At 39.2% G+C, this 15,155-nt stretch overlaps 1 protein-coding gene across 5 annotated transcripts in view; it reads left to right on the plus strand.

The window, feature by feature from the left end:
* Positions 1–15,155, plus strand: part of Dock10 (dedicator of cytokinesis 10) — a 253,512-nt gene that overhangs the window by 161,100 nt on the left and 77,257 nt on the right. For all 5 annotated transcript variants that reach the window (XM_038339212.1, XM_038339210.1, XM_038339211.1 and 2 more), the window contains exons 12-16: positions 5,693–5,914; positions 6,112–6,234; positions 7,700–7,782; positions 12,491–12,613; positions 14,747–14,826. In XM_038339212.1, the coding sequence (XP_038195140.1) occupies positions 5,693–5,914; positions 6,112–6,234; positions 7,700–7,782; positions 12,491–12,613; positions 14,747–14,826 (631 nt within the window). The remainder of the gene's footprint in view (positions 1–5,692; positions 5,915–6,111; positions 6,235–7,699; positions 7,783–12,490; positions 12,614–14,746; positions 14,827–15,155) is intronic.

Genomic DNA, 15,155 nt, shown 5'->3' on the forward strand with positions numbered 1-15,155 from the left:
ACTGTGGGTGATGGTCCTGAGACTGTGAAACAGAAATTAGAGAAGGACTAATAGGCATGACATCAGAGAGCTGCACTTCCCCTGTGGAAAAAGATATTAGAAGGGATCAAACCATGCTTTTGTGTTGAACATAAAGCAAACCACAGTGCCCAAAATCTTTGTCCTTGTAACCATTTGGAAATTTAAGAAAACTTGTTCCAAATTGTAAAGCCACTTAGTCAGCACACTATATAAAAATAAATGGGCTTTATCATTTTATACATTGATCTACAGTAAAAATATAAATATTTTAAATCTATATTTTCCATCCAACCCATTCTTAAGTGCAATTTAAAAATCCATTTAGGAAACAAAAAGTCAAAGAAAATGGGCATATTTTTGGATTGAGGGGGATGGGGCTGTGATAATATCTGTTATTGTTCTCTGCCCCCTCCCCATTGATCACCAGCATTGATTCGAATGATCTGGTTGGCTAGGCAGATATCTATAGTGTCCCCCATTACTCAATGCATGTCTCTCCTGAAAGCTGCATACTTGGTTAAAGGACACAGCCTTTCATGACACAAGGACAGCAGGGACACGCTAGTAGCTGTGTTCCTCGGTGAACCTGCAAACGATCTCCCAGAGACAATGAGCTTTTCTTTCCAGTGCCAAAGGCATGTGACACCTTCCATGTGGATCATGTTCAGAAGCTTCATAGCTCTATTTGTTCAAGTCTCAGCAGAGTATCCTTTTAGAAACAATTTTATTTTTATTTGACTTTATTCCATTTCAGCTCGTGTGTTAGTTTTGCATGTGTGTGTGAATGTGTGCCTTGAGCCATCTGCAAGAGAAGCCAGTGCTCTTAGACAATGAGTCATCCCTCCAGCCCCTGAGAAAGGCTTTTCCATGTCCTTTCCTGTCTCTTAGGCCAAGGGGTTAGTTAAGTGGTTTTGAGCTTCTGAGTTTGTTTTAAGTAATCTTACAATAGATACAAGTATTTTTTAAAAATAAACTAGGGTATTACTTTAAAAAATAATTGCATTGCACTTGTTAGTAATCAGATCAAAATCAATCAACAGCCTTACTTTGGTGGCAGTTGATCCTTGAGTGAGATTGTTCGGGAAAAGTTCGTGTTTATCCAGTGGCACGCTTCCACTAATGGCGCTCTTGCACCTCGTCATTCTTAACTTTGATGAGCATGTTTTGAAGAACCGTTCTTCGTGTTCCGGGAGAGCTAGCTGCTGCATTTCATACACGCGTGTCTACAGACTCAATGAAAGACTTCTTTATGGCAAAGAAGCAGACTTTGACAGTGTGTAATTTTTCAGTCAAATAGAACACCAAATCCTAGCTGGTGGTTTCTCAGTATAGATATTTCTGTGAAACTCCAGCAATCTGAACTAATACAACTGTTTCATAGTAGCTACATTTAAATTTTTCTCTCCCTGAATTTCCAGAAGGAATTCATGAGCCTAAACCTCAGTAGCCTACAACTTAATGTGTCAGGCTCTGAAGATGTTTTGTTAAACACATCATTCCTGTAAAGCCAGCCATTCAAAAAGTAAGGTTTGGCATTTTCGTTGTGAATGCAGATTGGAAAAATAAACAAATCCCATAGGAGCTGTAACTTCTGATGTGTTATTAATGGAGGTAATTTATTTCCATTCAACAAATGGGAATGAAGGTCAAAATGCAACAACTCAGGAAAAAACAGTGGTTTCTATTTCTTGAACTTCAAAGTGTTTTGTGTACCTACACTAATCTCTATCTTTGCATTTTCAACTTCTTAGCACACTACAACTACCATGAAGCGTTTTTCCAAGCTAAATTAAATTACTAAAATAAAAATTCTACTCAATAATTACATTTAAGTAAGCAAAAGTGTGTGTGTGTGTGTGTGTGTGTGGTATTGTGTACATGTTTATGTGCGGATGCACGCTCACATAAATTCATGCTCATGTGTGGAGTGTAGTCCTCAATGCTGGGTGGGGAAATAAGGATCATTCGCCCTCATCAACTTAGACCATGAAACCCAATATGGACAAGTTCAACAGAACTGCCATATACGGGCTGACCATGCATGCTTCAGCAAAAAAATAAAAAAATAAAAATAAAAATAAGGATCTGAGCTCGGGTCCTCACAATCACACAGCAAGCTGTTTACTGCAGCCTCAAAAGAGACTGTGTTGAACTTTATTTTAACTAGGAACCATCTCTAACAGTGAGGGAGTTCACTATCATTAAATGACTGAACTGTACCTCTGTTACAAGCTAGTCATGTGATAGACCTCAAAGGCTGGAGGATATTTAACAAGACTCACTGCATGAGCCTGCAATACTGTGCAGTAGTTGGGATGCGGGGCTTTGTACAGCCTTCTTTTTCACAGAATATTGGCAGACAGAAGTAAAATTCTATTTGTTGACAGTCTTTTAGAACCTCTACTTAACTGCATAGCTACAAAATCACATACACATATATACACATAGTTTATTTAATTATCATTTAAATATTTAAGTATGTTTAATTATATTCGTTTATCTAGTATATTTAATTATCCATTCATGTATCTATGTAAATGAAATGTGTACAAAATTATATATACATATTTTGCTTGATTTAACACACTTCCTTTTTTTTTCATCCCAGGGCTGTGCACATACTAAATCAGCACTCCCTCCACTGGCATGTGCCCCATCCCTTAATTTTTGCTGCTCTTAATACATTTCTGGTTAAACATCCTTTATATCTTGAATATTTGTTTCTATGATATTTTGGCAGCATTTAAAATTTTTTAATCATATTTTGTTTTGTGGTATGAGGTTAATGGTATAACATTTACCTGGTACATGTGAAGCCATGTGCAAAAGGGAAGAAAGGGAGGGAAGAAGGGAGGACAGGAGAAAGAAAAAAGGAGGAAAGGAAAGAAACAATATCTCCCCATTTCGCACTCTATATTTATTTTGAATATTCTGTGTTGATTTTAATTGGCATACAAAGTAACACATTCATATGTTGTTTTCATGCATGGTTTATTTGGTTCATTCTCCCGGACACCCCCATCGGCGTCACACCCATTCATCCCTGTGTCCTTTCACCCCCAGCATTTCCCCTTTCCACATTGTTCCATTGTCTCCCCACCTTTCTCATTCAAAGTCTCTCTTTTCCAGTCTCATCAGCTCCTCTCTAGTTCCCAGGCTCCACCCAGTCTCTTTATAACTGCTTTGGCCTCTCTCTGTTCTCTGCCCATTGCTATTCCACAGAAACCTACGCTGACTCTCTTCTCTCTTGCATTATTTATCATTTCTACTGCTGTGACGAAACCCCACTACCAAGGAAACATATAAAAGAAAGCGTTTAATTGGGCTTACAGTTTCAAAGGGTTAGAGTCTACGATGGTGGAGAAAGACATGCAGGAATGAAAAGCGCTTTTACCTTGATCTTCAAGCAGGAGGCAGACTACAGTAGGAATAGCTCTGTCTTTTGAAAACTCAAAACCTGCCCCCAGGGGCACAACTACTCCAATAACTCCCCATCCTCTAATCCTTCCCGAGCAGTTGTACAAACTGAGCAACAAGTATCCAAGCCTATGAGTCTATGGGAGACATTCCATTCAAAACAACACATCTGTGCATCGCAGCTTACAAAGGAGCACCATTCAAAAAGCTTCCAGGTCCAGATTTCCAGCCCAGTTCTCCTGCCTGACCCAGAAACCCAAAACTCATATATCCATGGCCATTGAGATGTCTTGCAGAGGACTTTCTGTGTTTCATGAAGAATTTGTCTTTGTATCTTTATCCCCTGTGTCAGTGACCATTATCATGAGCTTAGGTTCCTTTGCTTGTAGACCTGGAAATATTCTTTGTGCAGTACTGTTTTGCTTTTGCATATGCTGAGGATTACCAAGCCTTAATGTTCCTCTTATGGGCAGCTCCTGAGTAATTTTACCTTCACTTTGATTCCAGTCTAGTGTGCTCTTTGGGTCCTTTCCTCTCATTATGCCTTTGCCATTTGTCTTGTCCAGGAGCCCCATGAACAAACTCTAACTTAAGCCCTTTAAAGCTAATGCAAGCGACTTGCCCGCCTCTCAGATTCCATCACTTTCCCCTTTCTGCCTTATTTTCAACCTTCAGTTTCCTTCACAACATCTGGGAGGCAGGGTAGGTGGATAACTCCATGGAAGCTTAGACTTAGGTGAGCATCGCTGAGCCCCGGACAGGGGAAGGAGAAAACCACCCAAAGGCACAGAAGTGACTTACTACTAGGTCTGTCAGGATATGGGTCCAGGATAGTATAGAGAAGGTAGTTAGAGAATATGATTGGCATGGTTGGGAACCAGCAAAGAACCTGAATGGATAAGCAAAATAATATTGCTGATGGAGCCCATACTTCTCTCTGGGTGACCAGGAAACAGAAATGCCATCTCTGTTTACAGAGGGTCAAATTGGAATATATATCTATAAATATTATTGAAGGGAAAATGGTAACCTTAGGGTCAAGAAAACTGGCAGATGGCAAAGTGACCAGAAGTTAAAGTTAGTTGTCATAGTTACTGAAAGAGTTGACCCTAAAACTAGTATTAGAAGTGTGGGCTTCAAAATTAGTACAAAATAAAGAGACTAAGTGATATCTTCTTTAAAACCTCCTCTTAAATATTGACTTCTTTTTAGGGGACTTCCCATCGTCTCTGACAACAGGTCTTTTCACAAGCGGATCCTCATCTGTGCCACGCTATCATGTTCATAAATGTGTTAAAAATGCAGAAAATGGCAGAAAGCACAAAGTCAGTGCAAAATAAATTTTATTATTGCCATTTCAAGCTATGATTTTAAAAATAAATCTGAAAAGCACGAGTTGTGGTGGCACAAACTGGTAGGATTTGTTGAAGGGGGTGGAGGCAGGAGGATCACCAATTCAAGGTCACCCTGGGCTACTCATTTAGCTGGATGATGATGGAACACACCTTTAATCCAAGCCCTTGGGAGGCAGAGGCAGATGGATCTCTTGAGTTTGAAACCAACCTGGTCTACAGAGCAAGTTCTAGGATAGCCAGGGCTACACAGAGAAACCCGGTCTCAAAAAATATATAAACAGAGAAGGAAGGAAGGAGGAAGGGAGGGCAGGAGGGAGGGAGGGAGGGAGGGGGAGAGGGAGAAAGTGAGGGAAGGAAGGAAGGAAGGAAGGAAGGAAGGAAGGAAGGAAGGAAGGAAGGAAGGAAGGAAGGAAGGATGGAAGGAAGGAAGGAAGGAAGGAAGGAAGGAAGGAAGGAAGGAAGGAAGGAAGGAAGGAAGGAAGGAAGGAAGGAAGGAAGGAAGGAAGGAAGAAGGATGAAAAGCAGTTGGGCTAGTGAAGTATTTCTCAGTATACTTTAAAAACTTTTAGGATCTCATTTGTTTTCCAAGGATCTGGGGAAACTGGGGTAAAGGGTATTTTCTTAGAGTATGGGAAAGCAAATAGAAGGCTGTTCAAAACCTAATGTGCTTGAACATTAGGTGTGAATCTAAGGTCAAGAAACAAATGAGAGGCAGCCCTGGGCTTGGGGGGGGGGGCGGTCTCTGTTGCAGGGAGGGATTCCCAATACTTCTCACTGGGTCAGAGACCTTGCTTTCTGCCTATCTTGCGCCTGATGTGTTGTGAGAGGCAAGTGGTACACAGACTGGTGGGTGGGCATTGTTTTATGTCAGAAGCATTTGGCTTTTGTTTTCCCCATAGATTGAGCCTTTCTTTGTGAGTGTGGCGCTTTATGACCTCAGAGAAAGCAGGAAGATCTCTGCCGATTTCCACATAGATCTGAATCACCCTGCTGTCCGGCAGATGCTCTCAGGGGCCCCACCAGCCTTGGAAAATGGCAACATTGACACTGGCACACCAAGACAATCAGAAGAACCTCACATAAAGGGCCTTCCAGAGGAATGGTTAAAATTCCCAAAGCAGGTTGTACTTTGTTTATTTGTGATGAGACAGAAAAACCTTGTCCTTTAGATTGTTCCTTAACAATAAGTCATATGGACAATTCCCCCTACCCCACCCCCCGCCAAAAAAATCCTTAAATCTGTCTTTTTTTAATGACATTTTGTGAATGTCTTCAGGGTCATTTTATGGTAGTTACTTACTGCTTTCCTTGGGCACAGGCTATATTCTCTGTGAGTGATCCACACTCTGAAATTGTTTTGGTGGCCAAAGTCGAAAAAGTCTTAATGGGAAATATTGGGAGTGGTGCTGAACCATATATTAAGAATCCAGACTCCAACAAGGTAAAGATTATATTCATATAATTTCAGTTACTTTAAAGAAATAAAGTCATGCTGCCTTCCTGAATTATAAAAGTTGATAAATGTGTGGTTTTTAATATTCATTTACCAGTATAATTAATACCTACCAAAAACATTTTAAATTATACATTTTTGGTTTATGTCCTTTTGAGTCAAGAGTCTATGATGTCTATGAATCTGTTATGTGGTTTTAAATATTTCTAATGCTATAACTCCTTAATATAGTTCCTCATATTGTGATGACCTCCCCAACCATAAAATCATTTTTATTGCCCCTCCATAACTCTAATTTTGCTACTGTTATGAATCATAATGTAAAATCTGTGTTTCCCATGGTGACCACTGTGAAAGGGTCATTCAACCCCCGAAGGAGTTGTGCCCCTCAGGTTGAACCACTGTATTAGTAGAAATAAACTGAAATTTGTATACTTTTTATACTGTATATAGCCCAAAAATCAAAGGATTTATACAATAACAAAGTTAGGAGTCAAAATCGAGTGAAGTCAATTTGCAAAAATATCAGCAAGTTGGCAATGGACTCAATAGCAATGACAAGCTTTATACATTAAATATAATAACAGTGAATTACAGGAAGATAGACATGAGGAGCAATGTGGCCCGAACGGTAAGACCAGTGATTTTTTTTTTTGCTTTCTTCTTTCCATCACCTTGTTATTTAGTAATCAAATTATGACCTCTGTTTACTAGAAGATAAACTATTTAAAGTATATATTTTCCATACAAAAGAAAGATAACAAAGAAATAACACAAAACCAGCGACTTTGAGCACGTGCAACAATTTAGACTCTAGTTTAACATATTTATGAGTTTCTCATATCATGGTCCAGCAACTATCTGATCAGACCACATTCAACCTGTTACCAGCTTTTGTAAATAAAATTTTACTGACATTCAGTCCCACTTCACTTAGGATGTGTGAAGCCCTGGGTTTGCTCCAGCATTGAAAATGGAAGTGTTTCTTCCTCTTCCCTGTGGCTATCCCCCTCCCCACTATAGCAATAGATCTGAGAAGGGTGTGACAGAGAATGCAGGGTCCACACAGTCCTTCACAGAAAGTCTCTTGCTGAATAAATAATAAAGCTGTGATCTGGTACCAATTGTAAATATAAACTTCATAACTTTCCATTCAAGATTTTAACTTCTCTTAGCTAGAAATGAGGGAGGGAATAAGGCAGGAAGAGAAGCAAGGTGAGTGGATAATAATTGATATTTCAAGATTAGGGGATTTTCTACACTTAAAATTTACAAATTAACAAAGAAAGCCTAGAGTTCTACAATAACTTGAACACAGAGAGTATCATATGTAATCTATATTCATATAGAATTTCAGTAGATAATAAAATGGAAAAATAAGCATTATTATTTCATATATACAGTTTATAATTAACTGTTCCTAAATAATATTTTATTTATTTTTTTTCCTCAGTTTGCACAAAAAGTACTAAAATCCAATAGGCAGTTCTGTAGCAAATTGGGAAAATACCGGATGCCATTTGCTTGGGCTGTGAGGTAAGGTTCTACTTTGCAAATAACAGAATAGAGATGCCCTAACAATCTGCATCAGAAGCTATGGCTTTGAATGTTTTATGATGCCTATTGTGTTTCAAGAAATGTTAATATGTTGTCATCTTCATAGACATCATGAACTCTGCAGTGACATACACTACACAAATTAGCTCAGCAAAGCAGCTTATACTAAAGGCCCCTGAACTGCAAACAGTGGGGGCTTGGCCAAATATACTGGGGGATCTTAGTAAGTATCAAATCAAAATCATAACTTGTTCGTGTATATCTGGTTTAATGAACACAGTGTTTGGTCAGTCGCAAGAGCCTAATGGACATATGATAAACAGAGATAGATCATCCTTTCCAGTACACCTTTATGCATTCATTTGGGCATAGAACTCTGCTCTGAACGTGAATGACCAAATGAAGCCATCGAGTTGCTCACTTATGCTGTCTTTGATTTGGGTGTAGATTAGCATAGACAATTATATCCCCAGTTTACTCTGTTGGAAAATCTGGTGTTTGGGCACAAGTAGCAGACCCTCCGTTGAAGAAAACGGAACCTCTGTTGAGAACAGAACTTGCTTTTCAGATCATCTGACCCATCAACTCCAAGCATCCCTCTCAAACTTATTACATCTGCATTGCTGTAAGAATTCTTTAAATAGGAGAAACACTGGCATATATTCATAAGGACAACAATTCAAGATCAGCAATGAACCAACTGAATGAAAAGGGATTAATTACAGGCCTACCTGGAACAAAACACTCCCTTAATGAATGTTGACAGCACTATCCCAAAGGCAGCCCCTTCAACTCAAAATGCAAAGGCCAGACGGAAGGGTTGACCTGTTGGGTATTCTTCAGCTCACACAGCTTCCATTGAGGGACACTTTCAGAGAAAACTCACCCATATGTGTCAGAATGCTACAGCCATCAAATTGGGGGCTGGCAGGTAGAAGGGCAAAAGGATGCCAGCACCAGTAAGGCAAGACAAATCCCTGCTGGCTGCAAGGACTAACTTGCATTCAGACAACCTTGCAGCAAGGGCAAGAGAGCCCGGTTGCCAAGCCTGGTAAGCACACCAAAGCTGACAGGCTCAGGTCGCCCCTTAATGGATCACTGAGCAAGATCCCTCTGTGGGTCCAGAGTGTCATCTGTAGAATGAGCAGAAAATACCTGTCTCATGAACAATATGCTCTGTTAAAATCAGATGTACAAGGATTTGGTATAAAAGACATCATGAATATTATTTTATCTCTCCCTTCCCATCTTTCCTTACCAAGATAACTAATGGTAGACATGAAAAACATTATATATACATATATATATACACAATATATTGTCATTATTATTATTATTTATTATTATTATTATTATTATTGAAATTCATTGTGGAGTCCATATTCATGTTCCGCAACTTCCTGTTTCTTGTAAATTTGGGTCAATGAGGAGTAGTGTGGTGGACAGAAGTATATAATGTGTCAATTATTGGCAGAATGGCACCGAGAAGTAACACCCTGACTCTAAAATTGTCAACCAACCGTGAGGGAGACAGATGAAGCTTCCATGGGGTCTGAAGGTGTTATCAGTTCTTAGAGGAATTATTGCTAGGAAAAGGAAGTTAGCAAAGCCACAAGCTCTTGCTGGATTAGGGCCCAGTTAGTGGTTCAGCTGTTGGTTAATGAGCTGTATACCCCACCAAAATGATTTCAACTCATGTGAGCTTCTCTGGAAAACGAGAGAAAAAAATGGCTGAATATGCAGAGATTATGATATGTTGGGTCATTTGGACCCAACACAAACCACCCAAAGAAGCAATTCCTACCCTCACCTTCCAGTGAAAACACTACTTAAGCTAAGAGAATTCAGTGGGACCCTAGGAAGGCTAGCTGTCACTCACATCACTCTGGAATAGACCAGCTCCAGGACATAGGAAATACACTGTTGGTACTGCTTATTCGCCATTGAAATTTCCTTCATGCTTTATGTTCCATCTTGCGGTTTGTTTCACAGTATAACTGTGAGTGTACCCTAAAACATTTGAAAGCAACTCTCGTCAAAACAGTAGCATCAACAGTTGCTTGGAACCAGCTTTTTACCCAGCTGCTGCAGTACACACAGATCTCCTCTCTGTGAGCGTCTAATTTGTAATTTATCTGGTATGTTCTCAGATTTGGTACCAGCTGTACTGCCACGTTTTAGCAAAAAGATTATCTTTTGAATAGATGCAGAACACAGACACACACAGCTAGGTAGGATAATTTATAATTAACAATTCTAAAAGATGTTGAATTTAGAAATATGTCCTATTGCAATTAAGCTTTTCCCATGCCTATCACCTCCAGGATCATAGGAACCCAAGTCCATGCCAGGATTAGCTCACAGATTATTGGACTCTGTCTCATTTTACCTTATAAATGACTACCAGTCAGCGCTCAACTTCCTTCAGAACTGATCAGGGCCAAAATACAGTTTCACTCTCATATCTGTACATCTGAAGATGCACAATGCAGCATGATCTAAGATTCTCACACTGACAACATCCCAGTGAGTGGTGGTCCACCTCCATGTGCATCTTGCCATGACAAAGCAAACCCTCACCAAGTCCATCTCTCTGTCTTTTTATCGGTCTATTATTATTAAGTAATTCATTTTTATACAATTGAAGCTGTCAATCAACCAAATTAATAATTTTTCTGCTTTATGAATAGTAGATAAATGTTCTACCACTGAAGTACATCTTCAGTCCTTGGAGAGGTTTTTTTCTACTTTGAAATGGGGCTCTTTGTATAGCTCATTGTGGCTTTGAGTACCTGATCCTCCTGTTGTCTTTAGTACCCCAGCGCTGAGATCATAGTCATGGGCCCATGCTAGGTCCTGACAACCACTCTCGTCTTTCATCTGCTGTCTCCACGCACACAGAGAAATGTCTAAGACCCACAGAATGTTCTATGCCTCTGACCATAGCACTTGAGAGAGCAAAGTAGAAGGATCCAAACCAAAGTGCTCAGGCTGCAGTATACTTCATGAATGGCTATTCCAAGTAAAAGATTTCCACAAGACAGCTGTGGGTACGGGCAAAGTGGAGTTTACAGCTCACATAGATTATTTATACAAAAGCCATTTTTAAGTTAAATGCTTTGAAATTCCTACCACGTTTTTATGTATTTTGTGGGGTGGAGGCAGGAGAGGGCATGCGCAGCTTGCCACAGCGCTCACGTGGAGTTCAGAGGACAATCCGCAGGCGAAGGCTCTCTCCTTCTACCGTGCTGGCCTTAGGAACTGAACTTGGCCAGCAGGCTTGGCTGCAAGTGCCTTTTGCCTGCTGAGCTCTCTCTCTCTCTAGTCTTCAAGTTAGATATTTTTATTATGTTTTCCTGATGTTATTTCATTAAAGTTTTATCAAGGAGAGATTATCCCTCCCCCATTACTGCTCAACAAGAATTGCAACAGAACTGTAAGGAGGTAATTTCACAGAGTCTAAAAATATCATTTCAATAAATTTCTAGCCCATGTTCCTTTTTTTTCATGTTCCTCTACACTGAAATCTATGGTTGATATCATTTTCAAAGCCATTTCAGCTACTTTATTAAAATATTTGATTCATTTAAATGATAAAACATTCTAGTTACGGCTCTTCAACTAGGAGAAATAAAAATCCAACATTTCTCTGCTGTTGAAGAAAAAGCAATTATATGTGGGCTGAATTTTTTTGGATGCATAGTAGTTTTGGGGTGGGACCGACATCAGCAGAGAGCATGTGAAGCATTGCCTGACCTCACTTCATAACTTAGACCAAAGCAATTATGTGCTTTAAGTAAGGCGTTATAGCTACCAAAAAGCAGGATCAAGGAAAGGAGCAACATAATGTTAGCCTTATCTAATGCCAAACTCTGACTCATATTTCCTGCATTTTATCACTATTTGAGTCCTAAAAGTTAGAACATGGGCTCATTTACAAAGACATTTTAAGAGTCTCACTATCGTGCGACAGTCATAATTACAACCTGATCCTTGTTGCACACTCATCAATCCTAATGATGCCCCCCCAAAGTGCCGCGGCCCCCTCTAGGCCAGGTTAGGACACCTTGAGGAAACAGTTAGAAAGGGATCTTAGAAGATAACTCAATGAGTGAAGTGCTTGCCTTGGAAACACGAGAACCTGAGTTTGAGCCACCGGATCTAGGTAAGAAACTGAACATGATGGTGTGTGGCTATCGTGGTACCACGGAGGAAGCAGACACGGGAAGATGCCTGGAGCCTACGGACCAATCAGCCTAGCCTCTTCAGGGAGTTTGAGGCCAGTGAGAGATCTTACTTTACAAAACAAGATAGATGGAGCCTTGCATGCAAACACACAGACACACACACACACACACACACAGACAGACATACACACACATTAATGTATTTCTTTTCAACTCCCCTAATGTTCCAAGATTTTGATATCGTGTTAAATGTGAAACAACATAAAAACAGATGTAACAGGAACTATTCCCACTTTAGATAAAGAGTTAAAAGTGAGAAATATAACAAAAATGTGGTGTTTATAAATGAAAACTCTAAGAATTGGTGTCTTTTTTATTTTGATGAGTCCCTTGAGTTCTTTCAATTATGAATTAAAACGACCATTAATTTTCCTCCTTAAAAACACAATTTCTTAAACAGCAACCAACTATAAACCTGAGTAAACATTATTTTCCTCCAGATCTGTATTTAAGGACAACCAGGGAAATGTGGACAGAGACTCAAGATTCTCACCATTGTATAGACAAGAAAGTAGCAAGATTTCAGCTGAAGACCTGCTTAAACTGGTATCAGACTACAGAAGGTAGGATATTCTCAGTGCGCCTTTAAGCAACCAACCCTGATTTCTCTTCTCTCCTTAACACCTGACGCTGAGTCTCAATTGTCCAGGCATCTTCAGAAACAGATGTTTGTCTGGTGACTTTCTTTTTGTCCAAATCATGGTGCCTTAAGGATCAGTTTGCCAGGATTGTGCAGAAGATTTGTGATATGTTGTGCTATGTCATTCACCTATAAATGTGTGACAACCCACCCCCAAAATTTAGTATCTAGAAATAGCATCGTTTGTGGTACTTCCAATTTTGTGGTTTCAGTTAGTCTCTTCCATGCATGATATTATCTGGGAGAGGTCAGCTAGGACTGGACAATCCACTTCTTAGATGTCCTTATTATAGTGTTTATCTTACACTATTAGGCTTTAATACACAGAGTGTTCTTGTACTCCTTAGCTTCGAATAATGGTTCTATTTCTCCTATATGAGAATCAACAACCCCATATCAACTAATTTTTATACCCCTAAAAATATATGATATGTTTAAAGTTTAGCCAATACCTTCCATAGCATCAGTAAATTATTTGCATCTATTGAAATAGAATGGATGTTTTATCTATCTATCTATCTATCTATCTGTCTGTCTGTCTGTCTGTCTGTCTGTCTGTCTGTCTATCTATCTATCTATCATCATCATCATCATTAAAGAAGTCTTTAAACTATAAAATTAGAATGATAAGTAAATTGTTAGGCAAGAACCTATACTAATCTTAGTTCTTTGTAGTCCACGCAGAGTACTGGTAACAAAAGAGACCTTTCTGCCCTTTGCTCATCAAACATAGTGGTCAAAACCTGCACCCAGTTCTTCACAAGGCTTCTCAAGCCACCCTGAGAAAATCAAAAGGACTTTTCCTTTTTGGCGGTCTCTTAAGATTTGAATAGCTGTAATGATGAGTAGAATAAAACATGCGAAGATTTGGGGATAAACTGATACAACAAAGACCAAAACAAACTCTGACACACCTTATGCTGTCAGGGAATAGTAAGAAATTATAAATGGCATGTGAGGGGCACCTAGAATACATAATGCGGTACTGACATTAAATTAAATCTGATTCCTCCTGGGGACCAATTTCCGTGGTAGAAATTTGCCATTGCTAACTTCAACCCAGCAATGCACTGAACATGGAGTTGGGAAGAGAGGTAAAAGTTTGAGGCTCAAATAATCTTATGGTTCAAGGCCAGCCTGGTCTACAGAGTGAGTTCCAGGACAGCCAGACTGTTACATAAAGAAATCCTGTCTCAAAAAAAAAAAAAAAAAAACATAATAATAGTCATCATCATAATTTGGGATGTGCATGAGTTATTCCTCTTACTGCTGTGGCCAAATATTTGACAAAAGCAGCTTAAGAGAAGAGGGATCACTTTGTCTTGTGCTCTCAGGGGATATAGTTCTCTGTGGCAGAGAAGACATAGTGGCAGGTGACATTGCTTCTGCGGTCAGAAAACAGAGAATGAACAGGGACTGGAGTTGGGTTGTAAAACTCTAATGCCTGCCCCCAGTCACCAACTTTCTCCAGCAAGACTCCACCTCCTGAAGGTTCTTCAACCTTCAAAGAATGTGCTAGCTGAAAGCAGGGAAGGAAACAAGCCTCCAGAGTCAAAGAGTGAACTTGCGTGATAATAGGAGAAGAGCCTACATACCTATAGAGGTAGTCAGTTCTTTGCTATGGAATCTAAGGATGAATGCAAAATCTTAGCAACTGTAGCAAAAACTTTGTTCTTAAAAATTCTTAAAACTCACGTTGATAGCCAAATGCTTAAGCAAATTCAAATAAGTCTTATTGACAAGACCATAATAATAATTTGCTGTTATATTCATCTGGTCATGTGTTAAGTGAAGTCAGAGAAAATAGTTTAAGGTATTAGTAGAATATCTGTAACTTGACTCCTCCCTGATTTTTGTTTTAATTTATACTAGCATATATTTTACAGGAATTAAACTATCCAAACAGATCAATATACTGTTACTCTTTACCCTTTTCAAAGCTCAGAATTATAGTGTAAGATAGGGTTTTCTTTGGAAATGAAAATAATACAGTGTGTGTGTGTGTGTGTGTGTGTGTGTGTGTGTGTGTGTGTGTGTGTGTGATGTCCTTTTACAGAGCTGACCGGACAAGCAAAATGCAGATCATCCCTGGAAGCCTGGATATTGTTGTTGACAACATCCCCTTGGAGCAACCAAGTATGATGCCAATGTCATTGATGTCATGGTTCATTTAGAGACTTCTGAGCATCTTGTGGGAGGTTATTTGGTTGTTTGATTAGTTTGTTGGTTAACTAGTTAAGCACAAGATGTGGGTTGCTTGGAGATTTTGTCTTCCAAAATGGAAAGGAATTCATTATACTATAAGAATATGGGACTTATTTGTCCATTGAGACAGACAATGAATTCATAACAGACACTATACTCTGGATAGCTTAATTATTATCTTTTCTACAAATATGGATTTAATACCCAGCAAGATTTAAATTATTCACATAATCCTTAAAACCCTGGAGTGTAATGAGGAA

The sequence above is a fragment of the Arvicola amphibius genome, chromosome 8 (genome assembly GCF_903992535.2).
Source record: "Arvicola amphibius chromosome 8, mArvAmp1.2, whole genome shotgun sequence".
Classification (NCBI taxonomy): Eukaryota; Metazoa; Chordata; class Mammalia; order Rodentia; family Cricetidae; genus Arvicola; species Arvicola amphibius.